Source organism: Nannospalax galili, unplaced genomic scaffold (assembly GCF_000622305.1).
Source record: "Nannospalax galili isolate Female #2095 unplaced genomic scaffold, S.galili_v1.0 scaffold7, whole genome shotgun sequence".
Taxonomy (NCBI): domain Eukaryota; kingdom Metazoa; phylum Chordata; class Mammalia; order Rodentia; family Spalacidae; genus Nannospalax; species Nannospalax galili.
In genome coordinates, this window is record NW_008359081.1 from 7,861,822 (window position 1) to 7,886,778 (window position 24,957).

The window sequence follows — 24,957 nt, forward strand, 5'->3', positions numbered from 1 at the left end:
TCTCCCCCTCAGTGCTACTAGGAACCTTTGAGTTGTCAAATCAGATTAGCAGAGGGGAGCGGCTTAGAGGCTGCAGGGATACACTAAAGGTGCTCAAACACTAGAAGAAAAGGAGCCGTGGCTGAGCCTCAGCAGTACCTGCCGGCTGATCAGGACAACAGGAACCCTTTGGGCTCTTGAAAAGGTAGAGGAATATATGTGAAAGACAATATATTTAAAACATATTTAAGGTGCTCACATTATTCTATTTTTCTCTGTCCAGGTATCCAACTCACTTGTCTGCCATCACTGGCCATATCCATCATGCCCAGGGGACAGAAGAGTAAGGCCCGGGCTCGTGAGAAACGCCAACAGATCAAAACTAAATCCCAGGAGCACACAGGTGCTCAGACCATGACAACGGATCAAAGAGAGGTGTCTTTCTCCTCTGCCCATGCTTCTGTAGATGCTATTCCAACCAGTGCTGCTGAAAGCTTTCTCCAGAAGCTTCAGGCACTGCAAAGCACCACCACTTTCAACATCTGTATTGCCTGCAGAAGATCTACTAGAAGTGATAGGTTCCAAAAGAAGAAAAGTGTGAGTTCTTCCAGGGCCCAACACTCTACTAGAAGCCCCCAGAAAGATCTCACAAGGAAGACAGGAATGCTGTTAGAGTACATGCTCTCCAAGTACAAAATGAAGGAGCCCCTACTGAGAGAAGAAATGCAGAAAGTTGTCAATGAATGTCTCAAGGAGCAATTCACTGAAATCCTCAAGAAAGCTTCTAACCGCGTGGATCTGGTTTTCGGCCTTGAGTTGAAAGAAGCCCAGCCCGATGGTCAGTCCTACGTGCTTGTCAGCAAGCTAGATTTCCATGATGATGGAAGTAGTAGCACTGAGATGGGTCTTCCCAACAGAGGCATTCTGATCCCTCTCCTGAGTGTTATCTACTTACATGGCTACTGTGCCTCAGAGGAGCAGATCTGGCATTTCCTGAATACATTAGGAATCTATGATGGAGTCTCTCACATCATCTTTGGGGATACTAGGAAGCTCATCACTCAAGATCTAGTGCAGGAAAAATACCTGGAGTACCGTCAGGTCCCCAACAGTGATCCTCCACATTTTGAGTTCCTATGGGGTCCTCAAGCACATGCCAACAAGAAAAAGGTGATGGAGTTCTTGGCCAACATCAATGAAACAGGAACCCCTGCTTATCCAGTCCATTATGAAGAAGTTTTGAGTGAAGAGAACAAGAGTGCCCAAGCTGAAGATGCAGACTAGGAAGGAAGTACATGCCATGCCAATGGAGGTTCTAAGACCAAATCCCCTCACCCTACTTGCTAGTGAGATCTAAGATAGTCTCCACTGTTTGCTTGAAAACAAATTTTTTCTTGTTATGCTCAAATTAATCTTTCGTAAAATTGTTTTTTTAATCATAATTTTTACTTAAGGTCAGAAGGTAAACAGAAAGTGTCATAGATTATGCCTTCATTGCTGTTTATCAAGTTGAATGTTCAAAGTTTAGATTGATTTGAAATACAATTTGAAGTTTCATAGTTAACTTTGGTGATGCATAGTAAGGTAGTATGGAATTAGAATACAAAAGTACTTAAGAGTAGGGAAGAAAAGAAGATAAAGAAAAAGTGATAGAATTTCAATTCATGTTTTGCTTTACTTCATGTCTTTTTTTCCTTTCAAACATGTAAGAGTTGCATACATGCTTTTGCTTATGCCATTAAAGAATGTGTGAGAAATTAAATCACAGTGAATCAGGTTTCTTGCTCAAGGCTTGTGCTTTACCCAAACATTAATTGAACATCTGTTCTTGGGGTTTCTTCACACATTTTATTGAAGCTGTTTAACGAAATGAGACCCAGCACCTGTCCATGCAATGATGGATTCTAGGAGGAGCTCTCATTATGGATGAGAGTCAAATATGGTCTATTTCCTAAAGAAGGAACATGGTAATGTGTACTTGAACAGGACATTTTTCATTATTAAGCACCTTTGTGGTAGAACTATCTATCTACCTACTTATCTATCAATCATCTATCTGTTTGGGACCTACAGTACTATACATTCTGTGGCATTTCTCAGATTAAACTTGAAGAAAAATAATCTCAGGTGGATGAATAACAATGAAACACTTCAAAATGCTCCTAGTAATTTCTTAATAAGTGAATACAGGACAAGTCGGACCCAAAGGTCATTCATTTAACACAAATCTTCAGGGTCCTACAAGAAGGAGCTTATCATACTTACTTCTTATTAGAGAGTATGAGGCTTATAGAGCATGCGAATGCACCCAGGTTCACAGGGTAGTAAACAAGAGTTGAGACTAAACCCTTGATTTAGGGCCCATAGAACTTCACTCCTCCTAAACTGAGACTAACAGAGGGTCTTATTTCAGTTCTGTTCTCATTCTCAGTATGCCAAATGCACCTTAATTGATGTAAAGAAGGAAATTGTGCAAAAATTATGATATTACAGTAGATAGCTAGAGAAAGAAGGGTCTTAAAATAGGATGGAAGGTCAGAAAGATGGCTCAGCATGTAAATGAGCCTGTCACCAAACCTTACAATCTGAGTTTGATCCCCAGGATCCACATGGCGGAGAGAACTAACTATATAAATTGTCCACTGATTTCACAAGCATGCTATCGTACTACCTCCTGACACACATACATAAATTAAATAAATAAATAAATAAATGTAAATTCTAAATGGGCTTGGTATTAAACCAACTCCTAGTGCTTTGTGGTTATACTCATAAATTAGTGCATCTCTCAACTCTCACAGGAGAAGCTTCTTTTTGAAGCAGATGATGATTAACACAGAGACCCACAATTGATGAATATGCAAAGAATAAATGACTTTGGAGTACTTAACTCTAAATGGGACATCTATATCACACTTCTTCCCCCAAATATTCAGAGAACACTGTGGAAGAGGAGACAGAAAGACTGTAAGAGCCAGAGGTGGGGGATGAATACAAGGTAACAGTGTTTCTCAGCCTCAAAAGGGTAGCTGCACATATGAACCCACTACATGTGGAACACCATGCACAATACCTGAACAAGCACAACCCAGACAATCCCAGCACAGAGAGAGGAGGTTTGACAAGAAGCCTCGGCCCTAGCTGAGGAACTATTGGCAATTGATAGCTGGTGGGAGAGAGAAAGTTTTCTTAAGGGGTGAAATACTGGTAAGTTGACCACAGTCCAGGTGGCGACCCACACTCAAAAGCATTTGGGGAACACAAATTGGAAGAATACTTTAAAAAATTTTTCCTTGAAGACACGAAATGGAAGAGTAGGGAAGTGAGGGTGGATCCGAGTAGAGATGGGAGCTGAGGATGATCAAAATACATTATATGAAATTCTCAAAGATTAACAAAGATATCATTAAAATACATAAATAAATAGATCAAAATTAATGAATGGAAAAAATGAATAGTGACTGAATTTTATTTTTGCAATCTTATATAACTTCAGCTCATAAGTTACATCAGGTAAGGATGGAGATAATGTTATTGCAGAGCAATTACTTAGCTGACATGTGGTCTTGTTTCGATCAACACCAATCACTGTGGACATCTTTAGAAAGTCTTTCATGGCAGAAATTACATGAGGATGTAATTTTGCAAATAAAGACAATGATCAATTTATGTGTTTCCTTTTTCATAAGGATCCTGAGTCTTCTGTCCTGTGCTACTAGTTACCCATCTTACATCACTCCTGGGACAGGGACCCATTTTCAACAGGGTATGCAGGAATGAAATTGCTCTAGAATTACCAGGTTTGTTCTCAGAACATAAAGTAGAAAAAAAAAAGGCCTTGGGGGCTGAAAAAAAGGCTCAGTGGTTAAGAGGACTGGCTGCTCCTGCAGAGGACTTAAGTTTGGTTACCAGCACCTTCATGGCATCTAGCAACCAACTGTAACCTCCAGATACAGGTAATCAGATGCCCTCTTCTGGCCTCCATGGACATTGCACGACACGGGTTCACACACAGGTAGTCAAAATACTCAGACCTAATAAACTAAAATAAGGGACTGGAGAGAGGGCTCAGTGGTTAAGAACACTGGCTGCTCTTGTAGAAGACCTTGGTTTGAATCTCACCACCCACATGGCAGATAACAATTGTCTGTAATTCCAGTTCCAGGGGATCTGATGCCCTCTTCTGTCTTCTGCAGGTGCTGCATGACATGGGTGCACTTACATATACATGCAGGCATAACACTCATAAAATAAAAATAAATGAATAAAATATTTTTTAAAAACTTAAAAAGTAAAAATAAACTTTTTTTTAAAAAAAAGAAAGCTTTGGATATGAACACAAGGATTTGGGATACCAAAATATCAGAATATGAAATGTATCACAGAGAGACTTGCCCCATCACTTTCTGACACAAAGTCCCAACTAGAACTGGCTAGTCAGAGCAACCTTTCTTCATCTATATTTTTTTTTAGATTAACGAGATCTAAGGGGCTCAAAGACACAATTCTGATGTAAAGCAAGAAAGGAGCCCCAGGTTTTGTTAGGGATTAGCTAATAAACTGGAGTGGGGTTGGCATAAATCCTAACCATAACAGAGATGCTGAATCCTGAACTTAAGGGGAAACAGAGAATAAAGATAATCTCCTAAGGTTATGTTTAAAATAACCTTAAGATATCATCTAAGGTATTGCCTCTTAGCCCTGGAAGGAGAGGAATAGGATTGTCCAGTTGAATTTATCCCTTCTATGTGTAGTGGAAGGTGGACAGAGAGATGGGATCTCCTTGAATGGGTGGGATGTGACTTCACTTAGATGAGATCAGAGACTCGCTACCTAATAGAAATCAACATGATGATACAAAGTGAATGAGGAAGCTACTCCAAAAGAATGGAGAACCCAGGCTCTGTTGTATGAACTGAGACATGAATATGGTAACATGAATCATGTTCAGATCTTTCCAGGGCATCATGGATGCATGAGAAGCCACGACAAAGTATACTTTCCAGAAAAGACAACATTCACAAAAATCTTCTTATATACATGGAATATGAAGGTCAGAGAATTTGATAACATATATTTCACAAAGTTGGTAAGTGGCTTGGCTCTGATAACATGTATGGCTGAGATCAATTAAAATGACAGTATGCCACTGCTAAACTGAAATTTGTCTTATGTCCTTAATTCTGTTTTTTTATCATTACTGTAAAAGTACCAGAAAAAGTTAATGTTCTGATCTCAAAATACTGGATGTAATATAATATATAGCAGAGAGAGAGAGAGAGAGAGAGAGAGAGAGAGAGAGAGAGACTGAAACTGGAAGTAGGACAAGGCTATGAACCTTCAAAGCCTGCCCCCAGTGACAAACTTACTACAGCAAGGCCACACCTACTGATAGTTCTATGACTTTCTCCAAACAGCACTATCAACTGATCAAATTTTCAAATAACTGGGGCCTATAGGAGCCAATTCTCATTAAACCTACGATGTTCCACTTCCTGGCCCCTGTATACTCATGATTATATCATAATGTAAAATGCATTTAGTCCAATTTCAAGTTTCCATAGTCATTTCATAGTTTCAACATTATTCAAAAGTACAAAGACTTCTGAGACTCAAGGAAGTCTGTTAAATGTGAGTGCCTATAAAATCAAATGAAAAATTACATATTTCCAAAATATACTGCCATGGAATACACATTCCCATTCCAAAAGGGAAGAATGGATGACTAGTAAGGGAATATAAGGCCAAAGAAAGACTGGAACCCAACAGGGAAAATACCAAATCTTGTTGCTCAGTGTCTGATATCTGGAAGTTTAATTCCAAAGGGCTTGATGACTCAGCCCCTCCAACTTTGCTTTACCTTTGTGATGTCTCATGGCTCTGGCATTTCTAAATTCTTGTGATTTCAATTGCTAACTATTCGTGATGTTCACAGCTTCATGCAATGACTTTTCAGGGCCTCTAAGCCTGTCAGGGCCTTCTTTATGCAGAGAACCCCCTACTACATGCTGCCTAGCCTCAATGGTTCTCTGAAACTGGAGGAACAATCAACAACCTCACTCTTGTATCTATCATGCCTCTAAAATCAGCACCACATGAATGACACAGCCAAGTTAGACTGTCAGCTTGGGAGAGAATTTGGCCCCCTTTCATTCACATTTCCAACAGCTTTTGTATGTTGTGACTGTCTAGGAGCAGAAAACTCCTTTCCCAATGTGTAAGCTTAGCTGAATGATGTCTTGACCTGAGGGCACTCTTTTCATTGCTTAGAAGAGCAGAGGATCCCTCCTTAACAGATCTAGTCTCACCTCCACACTCCAAAAAATAGCTGGGTTTCTGTATCCTGTGAATCAACCCAGAGAGACTCTATTGAGTTCTCCCCTGGCTCACTCACCTAGAAACCAACATGTCCACACCATCACTCTGGGAGGCAAGGTTTTGTAGAACTGACCAAGATGGGTTGATGCAAAGGTGGTGCTACTCAAGCTAGGCTTGGATTGTGGGACAGTGGCGAGGGAATGCTCTAATTTGAAAACTCAATAGACTGGCAGGTGTGTGGAAGTGTGTGCACTTATCTAGTCCTAGGAGAGCTGGATCACAGACAGGGAATGTTGGCGTTGGTGAACTCACCATCCTGGCATGTGCACAGGGGTGTTATAGAGCACACAGGGGTGTCCTGCACTTTCCTGGGAGAGTAGAACAATACAGGTTTTTTCTTTGGTCTTTCTGAGACAGGGTTTCCCTGTAGCCCCAGCTGGCCTGGAACTCACTATGTAGACTTGGCTGGCCTTGAACTCACAGAAATATGCCTGCCACTGCCTCCCGAGTACTGGGGTTAAAGGCTTGTGCCACCACACCTGGCATACAGGTTTTTTGAATTATATATATTTTAATATTTTATTGATTATTTAAATTTAATTTTTTTATTTTTAACTTCACAGACTGTGATTTTATCCCTTGAAGTACAATTACATGATTTATATTTTCTTGATGGCACAGGTGAAGTTACATTGGAGCTGTAGAAGAGTATAGAAAAATGATGAAAAACTTCTTGGTGCCTGGGAATGGGAATGGTCCAACATCAAGGCCTGGGTGCCAAGGACCACATGCAGCATCAAGGCCATAGCTGGCCATTAAGGGAGATGGAAAAAATCTGTTCTTGAGAATCAGTCCTCCCAAGACTAGAAACTGTAAATTCCAGAAACTGCCCTGTTTCCAGCATAATTCCAACACAGAGATCAAAGCCACTGCTATGCACAGCTTGAGACCTCCAGGGATGGGGGCTGTGAGGAATGCAGCCAATCAAAGAAGGCTTAAACTGCTTAACAACACTCAGAAGTCATCCATCCTCCAATCTGCTCCATGAGCAGCCCACCATGAGAGGAGTGTGGAACCCTGGCTCACCACTGGGGACCACAGCTCCAGGCTCATAGGAGGGAAACACAGCTCCAGCTCAGAGGGGACCAGAGCTCCAGGTTTGTAGGAGGGGTCCACAGCTCCGGATTTATGGAAGGAGACCACAGCTACAGCTCTCAGTAAGGAACCACAGATTCAGCTCACAGGAGGGGACCACACATTCAGATCACAGAAGGGGACCACAGCTCTAGGTTCACAGAAAGGGTCCACAGACCCAGCTCACAGGAGGGGACCACAGCTCTAGCTTACAGGAGGGAACCACAGTTTCAGATTTATGGGAGAGGTCCACAGCTCCAGCTTATAGGAGACCACCACAGCTCCAGTTCATGGGTTTTGCTGATTCTTTGAGAACTTCATACAATGTAATTTTATCATATTCAGAACCCTCCCCCATCTCCACCCTTACTATAGCCGCCCCATCGACTTTATCTCCTGTATTCTTTTTCATTTGTAAAGGCCTATAGACTATAGAGTCTAATTTGTGTTTCCCAGATGCTCTTGGTGTTTGAAAAGAAACCTGGTGTATCCAGTTGGCAAAGACTGAAGATATAAGTATATGATATTTGTCTTTCTACTATGTTTTGTGTAAATTCTCTTTATTTTTCTTCTTTGATGTTTTTGTCGAGATAAGGTGTTGTTTCATAGATGAAACCTATATTGAGCTCATTATGTGGCCAAGGCTTGCCTTGAACTCTCCATCTTCCTGGCCTTATTGTCATGAGCTATTTTACCAATACTATGTTTTATAAATTTTTGGTTTTCATTTTGTTTTCAATTTTTCTACTTTTATTTATTTTTCGTGAGTATTTGTGAATGTGTGTGGAGGTCAGAGGACAATCTGCAGGAGTCAGTTCTCTCCTTCTACCATGTGGGTTCCAGAGACCAATTCAGGTCATCAGGTTCCACAGCAAGTACCTTTACTCATTAGCCATCTTATTGTTCCCTATTATTTTCATCAACAAATTGAGAATCCTTGGATATCCATTTGTGGCCAAAAATGAAAAAAAGATTCAAGTGAATACCAATTTGTATTTTATGAATTTAAGGTATGCATAATCTCTGTCTTGATATATGTATGACTAACAAAATGATTTCTATAAGTAAGCAATTTAAGATATACATTCATTATCTCATATTTTATGGGATATTTTTGTGGTAAGAGCACTTTACCAATACACAGTATAATAATCTAAACTAATAGAGTGAACTTGGCTCTTCAGAGTTAGGGAGATTGTCCCTATGTAAAGTCAAAATGTAGAGAATCAAGAGTGCTTATCAGAGCACCATTCCTGAAAAGTGGTACATCAAAAACAAAATCCAACCATGTTTCTGGACCTGGGAGGGTTTTAATTAACTGGTTTTAATTAGAGCATGACTAAACTTCCTCTCAAGGGACTGAGGAAGAGGAGTTCTATGTTGGAGGGAGGTGGCCCCAGACAGGTAAAAATTAACAATCCGAAGATCCACAGAATTCACTCAGCTGAGCCAGCAGAGTTTGAGATGCTCCCCACTTCTGTCTGAAAGGTCACAACAAGCAGCCTAATGGTATCTAATTGGGAGATCCTAGTTTTGTAACTGAGGGGTCTTATTTTAAACCAAAGTCAATTGTGAGACCCTGAAAAGGGATTAGAGGAAGTATTTCTGAAACAAGGATTCAGATATACTTCTGCAGCAGCAAGTTAAGCCTCAGAGGTTACAGCTGTGAACGGCCTGTGAAACCTGGCTGGAGTGCTTCCTTTGGTATTAAGGAAGGTGTGGGGTTTTTTTTATAAGTAGGTTTAGGGACTCTAGTCAGTACAGTGAGACCACTCCTGAAAAGAGGGGCATGTCAAAAGACTCAACTCTGGTTCTAGTCCTGTGGGGCCAGAGAAAAAGCTCTTAAATTTTGTAGACCAAATATCCTTCTGCTTCCAAGGACTAAGAAGGGATAAAATATTTCTGACCCTGGTATATTTGGGTCCATAGAGGAAAGGATTCTAGACTATACAGCAAACAGTCCTGGTTATGAGGTACCTGGTTGCGAAATTCATACCCTCATTCCTTACTGCTTTCTCTGCAGCTCCTTCAAGGTCTGGAAAAGCAGAGTAAAACATTTGAAAGCTGAGACTTAAACTGTCATGGGGAGAGAGTGGGGTGGTTAATGCAACATGGGGTAAGGCACAGGAACTGTGGAGGTGATGGGGGTGACCAAGATATAAATAGATGGATGGGTATGGTGAAGTGGGTGAGACATGGACCACAGTGGGGCTTCCAAAACTCAAGCAGGGGGTGGACTGAGGAAAATGTGAGGGCTAGAGGAGGCTAGGTGACATAGACATAGAGAAGGACAGTGAGGAATTCCAGGCTCTCCTGCATACTGACTCCATATCAATGGTGTTCCATAGCAACTTGACCCTGTTGTCCAATCATCAGAGCCTGCCTTCCCCCACCCCCTTGGGGATGTTTGCTGTCTCTTCCTGTGAGAAGGAAAGGAACTGGATCTTACTGCCCCAGAGGCTTTGTTACGCTTTCGCTTAGAGGAGCTGCCCACACGTTCTAGAAGCAGTCTGCAGTCAAGGTAAAGACTCATGTTTTATGGTAAAGAAAGCATATTTCTGTGACACTCAATGGTGTTACTTAGGTTGGTGGGTGGGCTTTCATGTACCTCAGCATGTCTCAGGGTGCAGAGGAGAACCTGGTCTTAAGATGGTGGGGTACTAAACCACAGTCAGGCTTTGGGCTCTGAATGGTAAAGTGAAAGACTCAAGCAAATATTTGTCCACATTGAGGTGGCTGTAGAATTGGGGTGTAGAAACCCTATGCAGAATACATAAGAAAAGGAGGTGGAACTTGTCTTTATCCCCAGAGAAATACAGAATTAAGACCCAAAACTTTAAAAAATTTAAAAATGAATATGTTTAAAAAACAAAAATCCCTGCATATTGCAGTTAGACATGCCCAGCATGTTGGGGGTCAAAGGGAGTCTTCCAACAGGGATATTTTGAGATTTCAAGGCTATGTAAACTGAAATTGTGACACACTATCTCAAAACAGGGTAGTGCAAGACTTGATTCTAGGGTTATGTGCCATAGCAAGTATGGTGGGAATGTTAGGATTACCAGCACTTTGGACTGAGGACACTTGTTTGGTGCCCTATGTTGAACTACCAATCATAAAGCCCCAGTATGGCTCCCACAATGTTCATTCTGTGCTTTGCCAGTGAATATATGTTTCACTTCTTTGTGCTGGGGTTCAAAGAATCATAGGCAGCACACAGGGGAAATAATCAAAAGGAGGTTTATCTCCTTTTCTGCCAGGAGATAAATGAGTACGTGTGTGGGTATTGAGCTGACAATATAACTTTGAATAAAAGGGACAGAAATGTGTCCTGTCGTGCCTTCTGTTATCACACTGAGGTTTTAGAGGAAACCTGTCAGATGAGATTCCTTTCATCTTCTTTATGAAAAATATTCTTATGGGGCTGGAGAGATGGCTCAGCGGTTAAGAACACTGTTCTTTCAGAAGACCTAGGTTCGAATCCCAGTACCCACATGGCAGCTAACAACTGTCTGTAACTCCAGTTCCAGGGGATCCGACAGCCTCTTCTGTCCTCCTCGGGCATTATGTGTATGAGTGTATGGCCTACATGTATGTGAGTGCTCCCATGTCGTGCAATGCCTGTGGAAGTTAGAAAATGGCATTAGATCCCCAGGAACTGGAGTTAAAGATAGTTGTTAATCACCATGTGGGTGCTGGAGACCGAACCCTGGTCCTCTGCAAGGGCAGTCAGTGCCCTTAACCACTGAGCCATCTCTCCAGTCCTTAATATTTTTTTTGATTGATTGATTTTTATTTTATGTGTATTAGTGTTTTACCTGCATATATGCAAGTGAACTGCATGTGTGCAGTGGCCACAGAGGTCAAAAGAGGGTATCGGATCACCTGGAACTACAGTTATAGACAATTGCTAGACATCATGTGGGTTCTGGGAATCAAGCCAGGTCCTCTGCAAGAACAGTCAGTGCTCTCAACCACTGAATCATCTCTCCAGACCGTCCCCCTCCACACTCCCATACTATCTTCTTTATATTAGGTCTAAGAGTTGGAAATCTTTGGTTGGAAACAGCAGCCACCAGAAAGCAGAATAGAGAGATCCAATATATGCTGGTCACTGCCAAGTACTTTATTTCACTACATACGTTCCACCAATTGTGGAGGACAGGCTTACTAAAACTGTCTTATGGATGTGGAGCCTGAATCACAGAGAGTTTCACAACTTGCACACAGTGTAGCAAGCTGGTAAGAGGCAAATCTGGGGGGCTGGAGAGATGGCTCGGTGGTTGAGAGCTCTAAGTGCTCTTGCAGAGGACCTGGGTTCGATTCCTAGCGCCCACATGGTGGTTAACAATTGTCTATAACTGCAGTTCCAGGGGAATTGGACACCCTCTTCTGACCTCCGTGGGCATTGCATGACAACAGTGCACTCACATACATGCAGGCAATACACTCATACACATAAAATAAAAATAATAAATAAAATATTTTTTAAAGTTAAAAAAATAAAAAATAAAAAAGGCAAAGCTGGGAATACAATGGTGGTGGGTGATAATCTAAAGCCACAATATTCCACAGCCTGAGACTTAGGTCTCTTATTTCTTATTATTGTGAATTTATCATAATCAGTAAACCCTCTGTATGCAAATGCTTGTATGTAATTATAGCAGGAGCAATAATATCAGCAGAATCAAAGTGAAGTTTTTTCATGTGTTTGTCATTGAGAAAGGATTTTCCAGGTTGCCCTGGAACTCCTCATGTAGCCAAGGCTGGCCTCAGAGATTGGGAATTCTCATTTCTCTTATTCCTGAATATAGAGAGTACAAGTGTGATCCAAGCCTCCTGGCTAACTTTGAGGTACACAAAAGATATAAAGAATGTATTTATTCATAATTGGATATATAATGTTAGATGCATTTAAAAGATTATGGGATCAAAAAACTACTCAACTAAGCCATCTTTTTGTTTGTTTCATTCTGGATTTTTTTGAAACAGGGTCTTCTGTAGCCTCAGTTGGTCTTGGAGCTCACTATGTAGACCAGGCTAGCCTCAATCTCATGTAGATCCACCTGCCTCTGCCTCCTGTATGTTAGAAATGAAGGTGTGTGACACCAAACCTGGCCAGAGTAAGCTACCTTAAAACAAATTTTTTTCAGAAGAAACTTGCTAGGGGCTGGGGAGATGGCTCAGCAGTAAAGATCACTGTCTTCTCTGGCAGAGGACCCTGGTTTGATATCCAGCACAAACATGGTGGCTAACAATGATCTGTAACTCCAGTTCCAGGGGATCCAATGCCCTACTCTAGCCTCTTCAGGTACTGCACACATGTGGTGCCTGACATGGGTTCACTTATATGCATGCAGGTAAAACACTCATACACATAAAATCAAAATTTTTAAAAAAAGAATGCAAGGAAAAAAATGGAAGGAAGGAAGGAACTTGCTAAATCAGGCTGGCAAAAGACAGAATATACAATCATGAGATCTATTTTCTTTCTGTTCTGTTCTCTCTTCTTTCTTCCATTTCCTCCTTCTCCCCCCCCACCTCCTCTCCTCATCCCACTTCCCTCTTCCTACCCTCCCCTGTTCCTCCTCCTTTTCCTCCTCCCCTCTCCTCTCTCCTTTTGTTCATCTTCAGTGTTTTAATGTAGAAAAAGTGCAGTTTCATAGATAGGTGTTATCTGAATTTACTTTGTAGAATAAGCTTGATTTGAATTCTTCATTGTCATTGCCTTACAAGCATGAACTATCCTACACATCATGTTTTGTTTGGGGGGGAGGGTTGTTTTTAGTCCACCCCCAAATTTTGGATTCTTGCTTTGTGATATCCATTTCTGTGGTCACCGCCAGTGGCGGCCGCTCCTCCGTTCTCATGGGTGCCACTCCTTCATTCTCACAGGCGTCAAGGCTGCTCCTCCACTCTCCCTGGGCTGAGGCCACTCTTCTGCCTGCCCTGGGCTGAGGCCGCTCTTCTGCTTGCCCTGTCCTGAGGCAGCTTTTCTGCTTGCCTAGTGCTGAGGCAGCTCTTCTGCTTGCCCTGTGCTGCCTCCTGTGTTGCTGTTTCTGCCTGGTCCCAGACCCCAGGGCTGGTGAGGAGACTGTGTCAGCGGAGCCACATTCAGACACAGGAGACCAGGTTCAGTGACACAGGTCTGCTTTATTGCAGGAAGGCACAAGCTTATACAGGGGTAGTGGTCAGGGCACAGCACAGCAAGTAGGATACCTTATTAGCACAACAGGTTTAGCGTCCTATCACAGTACAGCAAGTAGGATACCTTATTAGCATAACAGACAGCATCCTATTAGCATAACAGACGTAATGTCCTATCACAGAATAGTGGGTAGGATGTCTCATTAGCATACTGGGTTTCAGATTACAGAGCTTGGATTCCTGGAAACCATGTGACCCTGACTGTTGCTATATCTAAGTGTTGCAATTTGGTATTCTGAGGGTGGTGATTAGGGAGTGGTGAGCTCTAGGCATCAGTCTCATGATCTGCCAATGGGCGCAAATGCCACAAGGCTCCAGCGGTCGGGCCATTGCCTCAGGCCTGCTGTATGGCTGTCATTAAGACTTTCACCCTAGGCTCAAGTCTGTCTCCCACACATTTCCCTATGACAACCTCTTCTTGGTGACAGACTCCTCTAAAACACCAAGAGATGGAAATCTGCTCATGACTTTGCAATGAAGGCATATTTTCTAAGAAGCCTCCAAGAAACGGGAGAAAAAATGACATCCCCAGTTAGTAAACACTGAAATTATACACACACCTCCAATGAATGGCATCATTCAAATCAATTTGTCAAGCATATAATGCTTTCAAACAGTATAATCATGCTCTGTGTCCATTATACCCACTGAACACATTGACCTATGGAAGCTGACCTCAACACAGCAGAGGTAGGATCTCACATTGGATAGATATACAGATGGGGTTCCTAAATGAGGAGTCTGAAGTAACATGCATAGTTCTTTTTATTAGAATTCTGACTGTCCTGTGTGCGAGTACTGGAGACTCACAGTTCTGAAAGGAAGGTACTTTATTTTATGACCTTGCAAAGGTGAGCATCAGTCTTTAATAGGAAGAGAGTTGAGTGTGTGTAGAGAACAGTTTTTCATAGTGCTTGCTGATAGTACAGGCCTCTTCCTCCCTTTCCTCATTGACTGAGTAATCAGAAGGGTAAAATATTACGCATCATCTAGATCTTATATTTTGCTCTACTGCTTCAGTCTTTTTCTCAATAAACACCATGATTTCGTCTCTATGTCTTACATCCTGTTTATTTTAAAGATTATCAAGTGGGGCTGGAAAGATTGCTCAGTGGTTAAGAGCATTGAATGCTCTTGCAGAGGACACGGGTTTGATTCCCAGCACCCATATGGCAGCTACTAACTGTCCTTAACTCCACTTCCAGGGGAATCTGAAGCCCTTTTCTGACCTCTGCAGCATTGCATGACACAGGGGCACTCACATGCATGCAGGCAATACACTCATACACATAAAATATAAAAATAAATAAATAAATAAAAATATTAAAGCTTATCAAGTGCATGATCTTGTCATGTCTACAGATCATCACAGAAGCACTACTGTAGTTTTCTACTCTAAGCTTTAGTTTGAGCCCAAGGGAATAGTCATACTAGTAGACTATATCAGAGGACCAGCATTTTCTGCTTATCTGTATTTGGACCTAAGCCGGCTTGAAGCAACTCTGAAAATGGATCATTATATTTTTAATTTTTAAAGCAATGGCTCTCAGGGGACCCAAATATCCCTACACTAATATAGGCCACATGAACTTCCACCTGGGAGATCTGAGCTAGGAAATGAGCTAATATGAGCAGAGATAATGCCAGGGAGGCATTATCTCTAAATGGCATTTAGGTTTCTTGACAGGAGGAAGTTATCACTAATCCACAAAAGAGATTAATTAAGAACCTGGGCTGGCAAGATGGCACAGCTGTTAAAAGTGCTGTCCCCAGCTGGGCAAGGTGATGCAGGCCTTTAGTCCCAGCAGTCAGGAGGCAGAAGCAGGCAGATATCTCTGTGAGATCCAGGTCAACCTGATCTACATAGTGAGTTCCAGGCCAGCTGGGGCTACAGGGAGACCGTTTAATCCCAGCACTTGGAAGGCAGAGGCAGGCAGATCTCTGTGAGTTCAAGGCCAGCCTGGTCTACATAGTGAGTTCCAGGCCAGCTGGGGCTACAGGGAGACCGTTTAATCCCAGCACTTGGAAGGCAGAGGCAGGCAGATCTCTGTGAGTTCAAGGCCAGCCTGGTCTACATAGTGAGTTCCAGGCCAGCTGGGGCTACAGGGAGACCGTTTAATCCCAGCACTTGGAAGGCAGAGGCAGGCAGATCTCTGTGAGTTCAAGGCCAGCCTGGTCTACATAGTGAGTTCCAGGCCAGCTGGGGCTACAGGGAGACCGTTTAATCCCAGCACTTGGAAGGCAGAGGCAGGCAGATCTCTGTGAGTTCAAGGCCAGCCTGGTCTACATAGTGAGTTCCAGGCCAGCTGGGGCTACAGGGAGACCGTTTAATCCCAGCACTTGGAAGGCAGAGGCAGGCAGATCTCTGTGAGTTCAAGGCCAGCCTGGTCTACATAGTGAGTTCCAGGCCAGCTGGGGCTACAGGGAGACCGTTTAATCCCAGCACTTGGAAGGCAGAGGCAGGCAGATCTCTGTGAGTTCAAGGCCAGCCTGGTCTACATAGTGAGTTCCAGGCCAGCTGGGGCTACAGGGAGACCCTGTCTCAAAAAGACCAAAAAAAAAAAAAAAAGAAAGAAAAGAAAAAAAAAGGTGCTAACCCCACAAGCCTGATGACCTGAATTCAATTACCAGATCTGACAGTGGAAGGAGAGGACTCACTTGCAAAATTGTCCTCTGACCTCCACCTGTGTACCATCACACACACACACACACACACACACACACACACACACACACACACATGCATACAAATATCACCCCCTACACACATACTGAAAATGAATAAATCAATAGTAATGATAAATAAAACGAATACATTATAGAAAAGACTATAAGACTTGATTTTTGTTGCTAGCCTTGGGAATTTCTAGGCACAACTCTGAGGACAAGCTACCATTTATTTGCTCCTGCAGGGTGTTGAAAGTGAAAGGCCATGACCTTTAAGGGTCAGGATTCTTGATTTTAACTAGAATAAAATGAGAAGAATCAGAAGAACTTATCGCAGGTACCTCAAAACCCCCAACCATGTTTCTGGAAATGTTGAGGGATGAAAAACTGATTTTAATGGGGGAGTGAATATAGACATCCACTTAAGGTACTGAAAAGAGTTCAATTCTAAATTGGAGGAAAGTGGCCCAAGATCAGGAAGAATCTCGGGATTCCCATATTCAACATTGTGGAAGTAATAGACCAAGCTTGGGGCGCTCTCCATCTCTGCCTGGAACGTCATAGAAAGCAGCCTAATAGGATATAATGGGCAGCCTCCCCCCGCCCCAAGTTCTAAAAGGCAGGGTTCTTGTTCAAAACCAAAGTCAGACTGAGACACCCCTGTAGGGGTGATAGCAATTGCTTACCAATCAGGGAGGCTCACAGAGTCCAGGCCCTGCGGCAATGCCTTGGAGGCTCAGGATGTAGCCACCATGTGAGACTTTCCCAGATCACTTCTCTGGCACTCAGAAAGGTGTGGCTTCCTATGAACATTGTGAGACTTCAGTCAGTATAGGGAGAAATTCCTTGATTATGACACTTCAATCTCTAGAAGACAGCCTTAGAAGACCCAACTGCTTTTTCTAGCCCAATGAGTCCTGAGAGAAATCTGTCAACCACTGCAGTAGATCTAGACTTCCACGCCAAGAACTATGGGAGGGTTGTGTCTGCAGCTGGTGGACTTGGGTGCAAAGCAAGAAAGATCTTAGTCTGTATAGAAAGTATTCCTGGTTGCGATTTACCAGACGGAATTTGTGAACTTTTTAACCCTCAGTCTCATACTCCCCATCCCTCAGAAAAGCAGACAAGTCTACCTGAAAGCTGAGAGTCAAATTCTAGAGGAGGAGGTTGTGCAGACAACCAAGAGCAGGGCACACAAAAGTGTCAGGTGTCAGGGGGTATTAAGGAGAGGATGGGGATATGGTGGGGTAGGTGGAGCATGGGCTACAGTGGAGATTTCAGAGGCTCAGGCAGGGATCTGGGTGTGCAGTGCATTGAGAAAACCGTGGGGGGTTGTGGAAGAGCATGCTCTCCCCCATACTGGCTACGCATCAGTGGGGTTCCATAGCAACCTAGAACTGCTGTCAATCTTTAGGGAGCCAGCCCCTGGCCAGATGCGGTCACTCTCTCTTCTGTGGGAAGGGGCGGAGCTCGGTCTTACCCCACCCCCACGCCCTCCTCGTGACAGACGTGTGGTGTTCATGCTCCTCCACAAGCTTCTGGAAAGTTCCTCCACAAGCTCCTCCACAAGCTGCTGGAGTCGGCTGCGATCCAGGTAAGGACCCCGAATGTGTGCTTACAAGAGTGTACCCCACTAAATAATAATGGGGTTTGTACTCAGGTACAGGCAGGCAAGTGGGCTTCAGTGTACCTCCGTTTGTCTTGGGGTGGGGAAGGTATTTTGGTCTCAGAAACGAGCCCTGATGCTGGGCGTAGTGACACACTCGGGAGGCAGAGGCAGTTGCGTCACTGAGTTCGAGGCTAGCCTGGTCTACATCGAGAGTTCTGGGCTAGCTGGGGCTACAGGGAGACCGTGTCTCAAACACACACACACACACACACACACACACACACACACAAAAAAAAGGAAAAAAGCAGCCGCAATTCATCAGAGAGTGAAAAAGTAGAGGAGGATTAAAGACAAACTTTGGGTTCTGAATGAAGAGTTGGCTCTTTGTCCATACTGACGGGCCTTAGAAGGCTCTAGGCAGAGAAACGCAAACAAATACGGTGAGACCCGATTTGATCCCCACAAATTGAGGAGTTAAGTAGCCAAAACTTGAGTAATAGGCACAATAAGGAATGTGTTTTGGGTTTGGGGTTTTTTTGTTTGTTTGAGACAGGGTCTCCCTGGTAGCCTCAGCTGGCGTGGAACTCGCTAAGTAGAGCAGGCTCGCCTGGATCTCAGGGATGTCTTCCTGCCTTCTGAGTGCTGGGATTAAAAACTCGCCCTATCACGCCGGGTTTTAAGGTGTGGTGGGCAGTTAGCTATGCCTAGCACATGGAGGTTAAAGGGCGGCATCAACAAGACATCCCGAGACAGCAACGCGAGACTGTAGGTCCAGGCTCATTGAATGATGCATTGTTTAGAGATAAGAAAACAAGGTTGGGAGTGCTGGTTCCTTGTACAAAATTTGTTCAGTACGCTTCAAGTCTTAAATTCAGTTTCCAGCACCAAAACAGTGTAAATGTTTAAATTAATAAATAGCGAATGTAGTAATACATAAATACTTAAGGTCTATAAAGACTTAAGGTCTATATCTAAATCCCACGTGCACTGTTAGAATTACGAAGGTCATGGGAAATCACCCAGGCTGAGGGGACAAGGAGGTGAGGGTAAGGGCACTGAGAGGTTATTACACTCAAAGTATAAGATGAACATGTATGAAATTTAACCACATTTTCCATTATTATTTATTATTATTATTATTATTATTATTATTATTATTGGTCTTTTCAAGACAGGGTCTCCTTATAGGCCCAGCTGGCCTGGAACTCACTATGTAGACCAGGTTGGCCTTGATCTCACAGAGATATGCCTGCCTCTGTCTTTCCAGTGCTGAGACTAAAGGCTGCCCTAGCATGGTGGACTCACATTATCCATTATTTAAAGAAATGAATACATAAAAGTGTCAATTTAAAATGTTTGAGCAGGTCAGTACTTTGATGTGAGTGTGAATTCAAAACTAGATAGCTACTTGGGAATTTTACAGAGGCACATGGAGGAGCTAGCAAAGTGAGATGGCCTCTTTGTTTCTCTGAGAAAGGACAGTTAAAGTAGGCCCATTTAATCCTTAGTTTTCAGTACTTAACCACAGTAACGTATATGAACATGAGGGAACCATTTCCAGAAAGAAAGAGGCCAATTACAACTCTAATACTATTGTGAGACCTGAACATGTTGGACTGATTAACCACAGTCAGGGTTCCTAGGATATTCTGAGCCCCAGAGGGCAAAGGTAAGGGTTGTGACTTTCTCCCTATGTCTGTCACATCATAGTGTACGTGTATTTGTAATCATCTTTCTGTGTGGTTGGGTGAATGTGTAAATAGGTCCATGAACATGTGTGTCCTTGTGTGTATAAGCCAGAACATAAACTTGAGTGTCCTTCCTTAGGTGTTACCCACCAATTTTTTGAAAGAGGTTCAATGATTAGTCTGGAGATTACCCATAGGCTAATCTGGCTGATTAGTTAACCCAGGACCCCCATGTCTCCAGCATATACCAGAGTGAGAATACATATGGAAGACACCATGCTCCACATTTTTTTTTTGGCATGAATTACTCAAACTCAGGTCTTTCTGCTTGCAAGGCAAGCACTTTACCAATTTACAGTGTCTCCATTCAAACCAGTCTTCTTTATTTAATTTACTTTTTTGAGCATTTCATGTATGAGTATACTATATTCACATCCTTTTCACCACTCCCGCCTCTAACTCCTCCCATGCCACCCACACAGTCCCTCACACATTCATGACCTCTTTTTCTATAATTATTGTTACACACACACACACGCACACACACACACACACACACACACACACACAAAAAAAAAATCTGTGTCCAGTGTCAAACTTTACCAGAAAACTAGATAAGGAAACTGAAAGAGGGTTATAGATCCCAAAAGACCCCAATTCAAAAATGCCTTCACTGAATTCTCAGCACCCATGGTCCCCAGTTAAGGCAGTGAACTGAAGGCTCTTCAAGTTCTAAGGGGTCTTTGATGTACCAAGGAGAGTATCAGTGCTAGATGTGTGTAGAAATTAGGGTGCTAAACACCAAACAAGACGGATCCTCACTGTACCTCAGCAAGTATGTGTAAGATGGCCAGATCAGGAACACAGTATGTTCTTAGAGTCCTACTGTCACCAAACTCTGGGAAAGGAAAGGGGAAGTATTGGTGAAAGCTAAGGTGTTTAGAACCTACAAAAAGTGCTTATAGTAAATTATTTTCTTGATCCAGTTAACACAGTCACCTACTCTGCTATTCAAACTACCTACTGTCCCTGATCATAGCCATCATGCCCAGGGGACAGAAGAGTAAGGCCCGTGCTCGTGAGAAACGCCACCAGATCCGAGCTGAGGCCCAGGGGCTCAAGGATGCTCAGGCTGAGACAGCAAAGAAAGGAGAGTCACCTTCCTGCTCTGATCAAGCTTCTGGAGATGTTGTTCCCAGCACTTCTACTGCTGGCCTCCCTCAGAAATCTCAGGGCGTGGTACACACAACCTCTGCTGGCAGAGGAGTGGCCCACAGAAGGTCTGGTAAAGGTGCCAAGGGCCAAGGGGATGAAAATGAAAACCCGTCTAGGGCTCCATTCTCCTTTGAGAGCCTAAAAAATGATCTTGTAACAAAGAAGACGAGAATGCTGATGGAGTACATGATCTGCAGATACAAAGTCAATAAGCCCATAAGGAAGGGAGAGATGCTGAAAGTTATCAACAGAGGTTTCAAGGAGCAATTCCCTGATATCTTCAAGAAAGCTGCCTATCGCTTAGATATACTTTTCGGCCTTGAGTTGAAAGAAACCCAGCCCAATGGTCAATCCTACATGATTACCAGCAAGTTAGAGTTCCAAGATGATGGAAGTAGGAGCAGCAAGCTGGATCTTCCCAACAAAGGCATTCTGATTCCTCTCCTGAGTGTGATCTACTTAAATGATTACTGTGCCACAGAAGAAGAGGTCTGGAACTTCCTGAATATGTTAGGAGTCTATGATGAAGTCCCACACCTCATCTTTGGTGATATCAGGAAGCTCATCACTCAAGATCTAGTGCAGGAAAAGTATCTGGAGTACCGTCAGGTAGCCAAAAGTGATCCTCCACGTTTTGAGTTCCTGTGGGGTCCAAGAGCCCATGCTGAAGCCAGCAAGAAAAAGGTGATAGAGTTTTTGAGCCATGTCAGTAAAACCGGTTCTACTGCCTATCCACACAATTATGAAGAAGCTCAGAAGAAAAAGAAATGGAAAGCTGAAGCTGAAAGTGCAGCCCAGGGGCCCACTAAGGGCAAGGGTAAGGGCAAGCGCAAGCGCAAAGGCAAAGAATGTCCAGCTGCGAAACCTGCCACGGAGATCTAAGATAGTCTCCACTATGTGGTTGAAAAGGTCTTTTCATCGTTGTTCTCATTATACTTGCACAAACTGTTGATAGAGTTGTTTGGTATCTTTTATCGTAGTGTTAACTTGGGGTCAGAAGATAGAACAGTATTGTAGATAATGACTTCATTGCTGTTTACCAAGTTGAGTTGAGTGTTCAAAGTTTGGACTGATTTGAAATACAAATCAGTGTTTTGTAAATAAGTCTGGTACTTTACAGTAAGATAATGTGGAATTAAACTTAAAAAAAAATTGGAAGTAGGAGAAAAAGGAAGATAGACAAAAGTATGAGGGTTTCAGTCCGTGTTTTGCATTATCCCATGCCTTTTCAGACATGGAAGAGGTGTGTATCTGTTTTTGCTGTGGTATTAAAGAATGTATGAAAAGTTAAAATCATAGTGACTCTGATCTCTTTTTCAAGGTTTGTGCTTTACTGAAACATTAATTGGGTAATAATGTTCTTGAGAATTCTTTATACTTTGTAATGGGGATGATTAGTGAAAGACACCCATTTTCTGCAATGGTAGAGTCTAGAAGAGACTTCTATTATAAGCCAGGGGAAATTTTCCGAGTTTCTCGAGAGAGATAATGTGGAGCTCTGTTACTGCTAAACAGTATCATGGCAAAATATTTTGCTTGAGGTTTTTTTTTTGGTGAGCTAGAATGCTCACACGTGGCATCTCATAGACCCAAATTAAGCAAATGAATCTCAGGTATACATTCATCACAATGAATCACCTCAAGATTATCATATTAATAAGCAATACTCTCTGATAAGTGGAGAAGGAAATCACCAAAGAGGATGTGCATTCAGCATAAATATTTTGAGTACTACTAGAAGGAGACTACTAAACTTTACTTCTCTGAGGCTTACAAAGTATTTTTTAAAGTGTTTCATTTTTATTTTATGTGTATGAGTTTATTGCCTACATGCATGTAACTGTACCCATGTAGTGCAGTGCCCACAGATTTCAGAAGAGGGCGTCAGATTCCCTTGGAACTGGAACTAAGGACAGTTGTTACCTGCCATGCAGATGCTGGGGATTGAACCCAGGCCCTCTACAAGAGCAGCCAGTGCTCTTAACCACTGAGCTTTTTCACTAGTCCCCTTGGAAGGTATTTTTATGTGCCCATGTTCATAGAGCTAATAAGTGACAGAGTTGAGACTAGACCACATGTCTAGAACCTGCATTGCTCCACTCCACTAAAGGACACAGTGTGGCTTTTATTTCAGTTTTAATCATAGTACTTCAACATCTTTAATTGTTAGAAAGAAGGAATATTTGCTTTATGTACTACATCATATCCCTATCTGAAGAAAGAAGAGTCTCAAAATGAATGTTGTATTAGTTAGAGTTCTCCAAAGAAATAGAACCGGTAGAATGAATATATATGTATAGAGATTTATCAGCTTAGCTCACAGAATAGAGTCCAAGTAGTCCAACAATGGCTGCACCACACTGGAGAGGCTGAGAATCTGTAGTCGCTCAGTCCACAAGTCTGGATGTCTCAGTAGTCCCAATCTGGCACTGAAGGCCTGACAAATTCCAAAAGATCAGCTAGTCTTCAGTCGACAGCAGCAAGATGAACTCACCAGCAAAAAAGAAGGCAAGCAGCAAGAAGCCAGGTGTTCTCTGCTGTGGCCTTTTATACGGGTTGCCATCAGAAGGTAACACCCACATTTAGGGTGTGTCTTCCAGCTTCAGATGATCTAATTAAGAAGATCTTTCCCATTTCAGTTAATTCCAGATCCAGTCAAGTTGACACCCAGGATTAGCCATCACAAATGTAGTATTCAATGAAAGAATATTCTGTGACTGTATGACTGATACAGTACATCAAGGCAGGTTGAGAAAGGCTTTATCCCAGAGCAATTGAGTTGATGTGAAGCCCTGTCTCACTCAACAACATTGCACAGACAGAAAGCACATGGCCTTCTGCTTCATTGCAGAAAGTAAATCTCAATGCAGAAAATCAAATTCTCCTAATAGAGACAGATAAAAAGGCAAATTTTGCTTTGTTTTGTGGCGTTCGTTTTGGTGGTTGTTTCTTCCAAAGTATCTGGGGCCCACTCACCTCTGCTACAGTTTCTCTGTATCTTACCCCACACTTAGGATGGTGACTTATTTATAAAAATGTTTTCAGAGGTGAAATTACTCTCATCAGACTGGCAGGGTTTCAAGATATAATACCAGAGAGAGTCAAAAGAAAGACTGACTGCTTAGCTCTATTGACATAGCATGTAATCACTCCTTAGATATCTATATACTCACAGACAAAGGCCTTATACACAGGAGCCTGTATTTTTAAAAAGATATTTTATGTGTACGAATGTATTGCCTGCGTGTATGTGAGTGCACTGTGTCATGCAGAGGTCAGAAGAGGGTGTTGGATTCCCCTGGAACTGGAGTTAAGAATGGTTCTTAGCAACCATGTGGGTGCTGGGAATCGAACCCGGGTCCTCTGCAAGAGCAATCAGTACTGTTAACTACTGAGCCATCTCTCCAGCCCCAGGAACCTCTTCTTGAAGTGAAAGGACATAAATACAAAGAGCTATGGCTACAAAAGCTGGAGAGATGGCTCAGTAGGTAAGAACACGGGCTGCTCTTGCCGAGGACTGGGCTTAGTGAACACTGCAGCAGGAGTAGGAAAAAAAAAAGGTAGAGCCAGAGCATGGAAAGTAGGGTATGAAATCCTATTTTCTAAGCAAGATGTAGACATGGCAAGCATGAATTCACAGAACTTGTGCATACTGTCACTGGCTTCACAGCAACTGGGCTCTCTTAATAGCTATGAAGAGAAAAGGGTCTCAAGGGGGCCTACCACATACTGGTGATCTGTTGGCAACTGATAGATTCTGGGAGAGACGGAAGCATGGTATCTCTCTATGTAACTATTGTTGAACCCATGAGGCTCAAAGGGTTAGTTCCAAACTCAGGAACATAGAGGCATCGCTGATTAAACTGTGGGATGTGAAACAAATTCAAAAGTAGTAAATGCATAAAGTGGAGAGGGACTGGTAGGGACTGGAAGGAAATGAGAGGCAGTGAGGGAGAAAGCAGCAAAAAATACATGGTTTACATACAGGCAATTGTGAAAGAACAAAATTAATATAAAAGTCTGGGATATGAGCACACGTGGGGGGACTGGGAAGACCAACACCTTGGAATACGAAGTGTGTCACAGAGACCCATGCCATATACTCTGGCAAGAAAGTCCCAGATAGAACCTCCATTTTGC

General features: G+C 42.7%; 2 protein-coding genes across 2 annotated transcripts; both read left to right on the plus strand.

Moving 5' to 3' along the window:
* The first annotated feature begins 303 nt into the window (after positions 1 to 303).
* On the plus strand, positions 304 to 1,263 carry LOC103725426 (melanoma-associated antigen B4-like). The gene has a single exon (XM_008822747.1). It carries the CDS (start codon positions 304 to 306, stop codon positions 1,261 to 1,263), a length of 960 nt encoding a protein of 319 aa, XP_008820969.1.
* A 19,383-nt stretch (positions 1,264 to 20,646) lies between these two features.
* Positions 20,647 to 21,699, plus strand: LOC103725427 (melanoma-associated antigen B4-like). Its single transcript, XM_008822748.1, has one exon. The coding sequence runs from the start codon at positions 20,647 to 20,649 to the stop codon at positions 21,697 to 21,699; it is 1,053 nt and encodes a 350-aa protein (XP_008820970.1).
* The last annotated feature ends 3,258 nt before the right edge of the window (positions 21,700 to 24,957 follow it).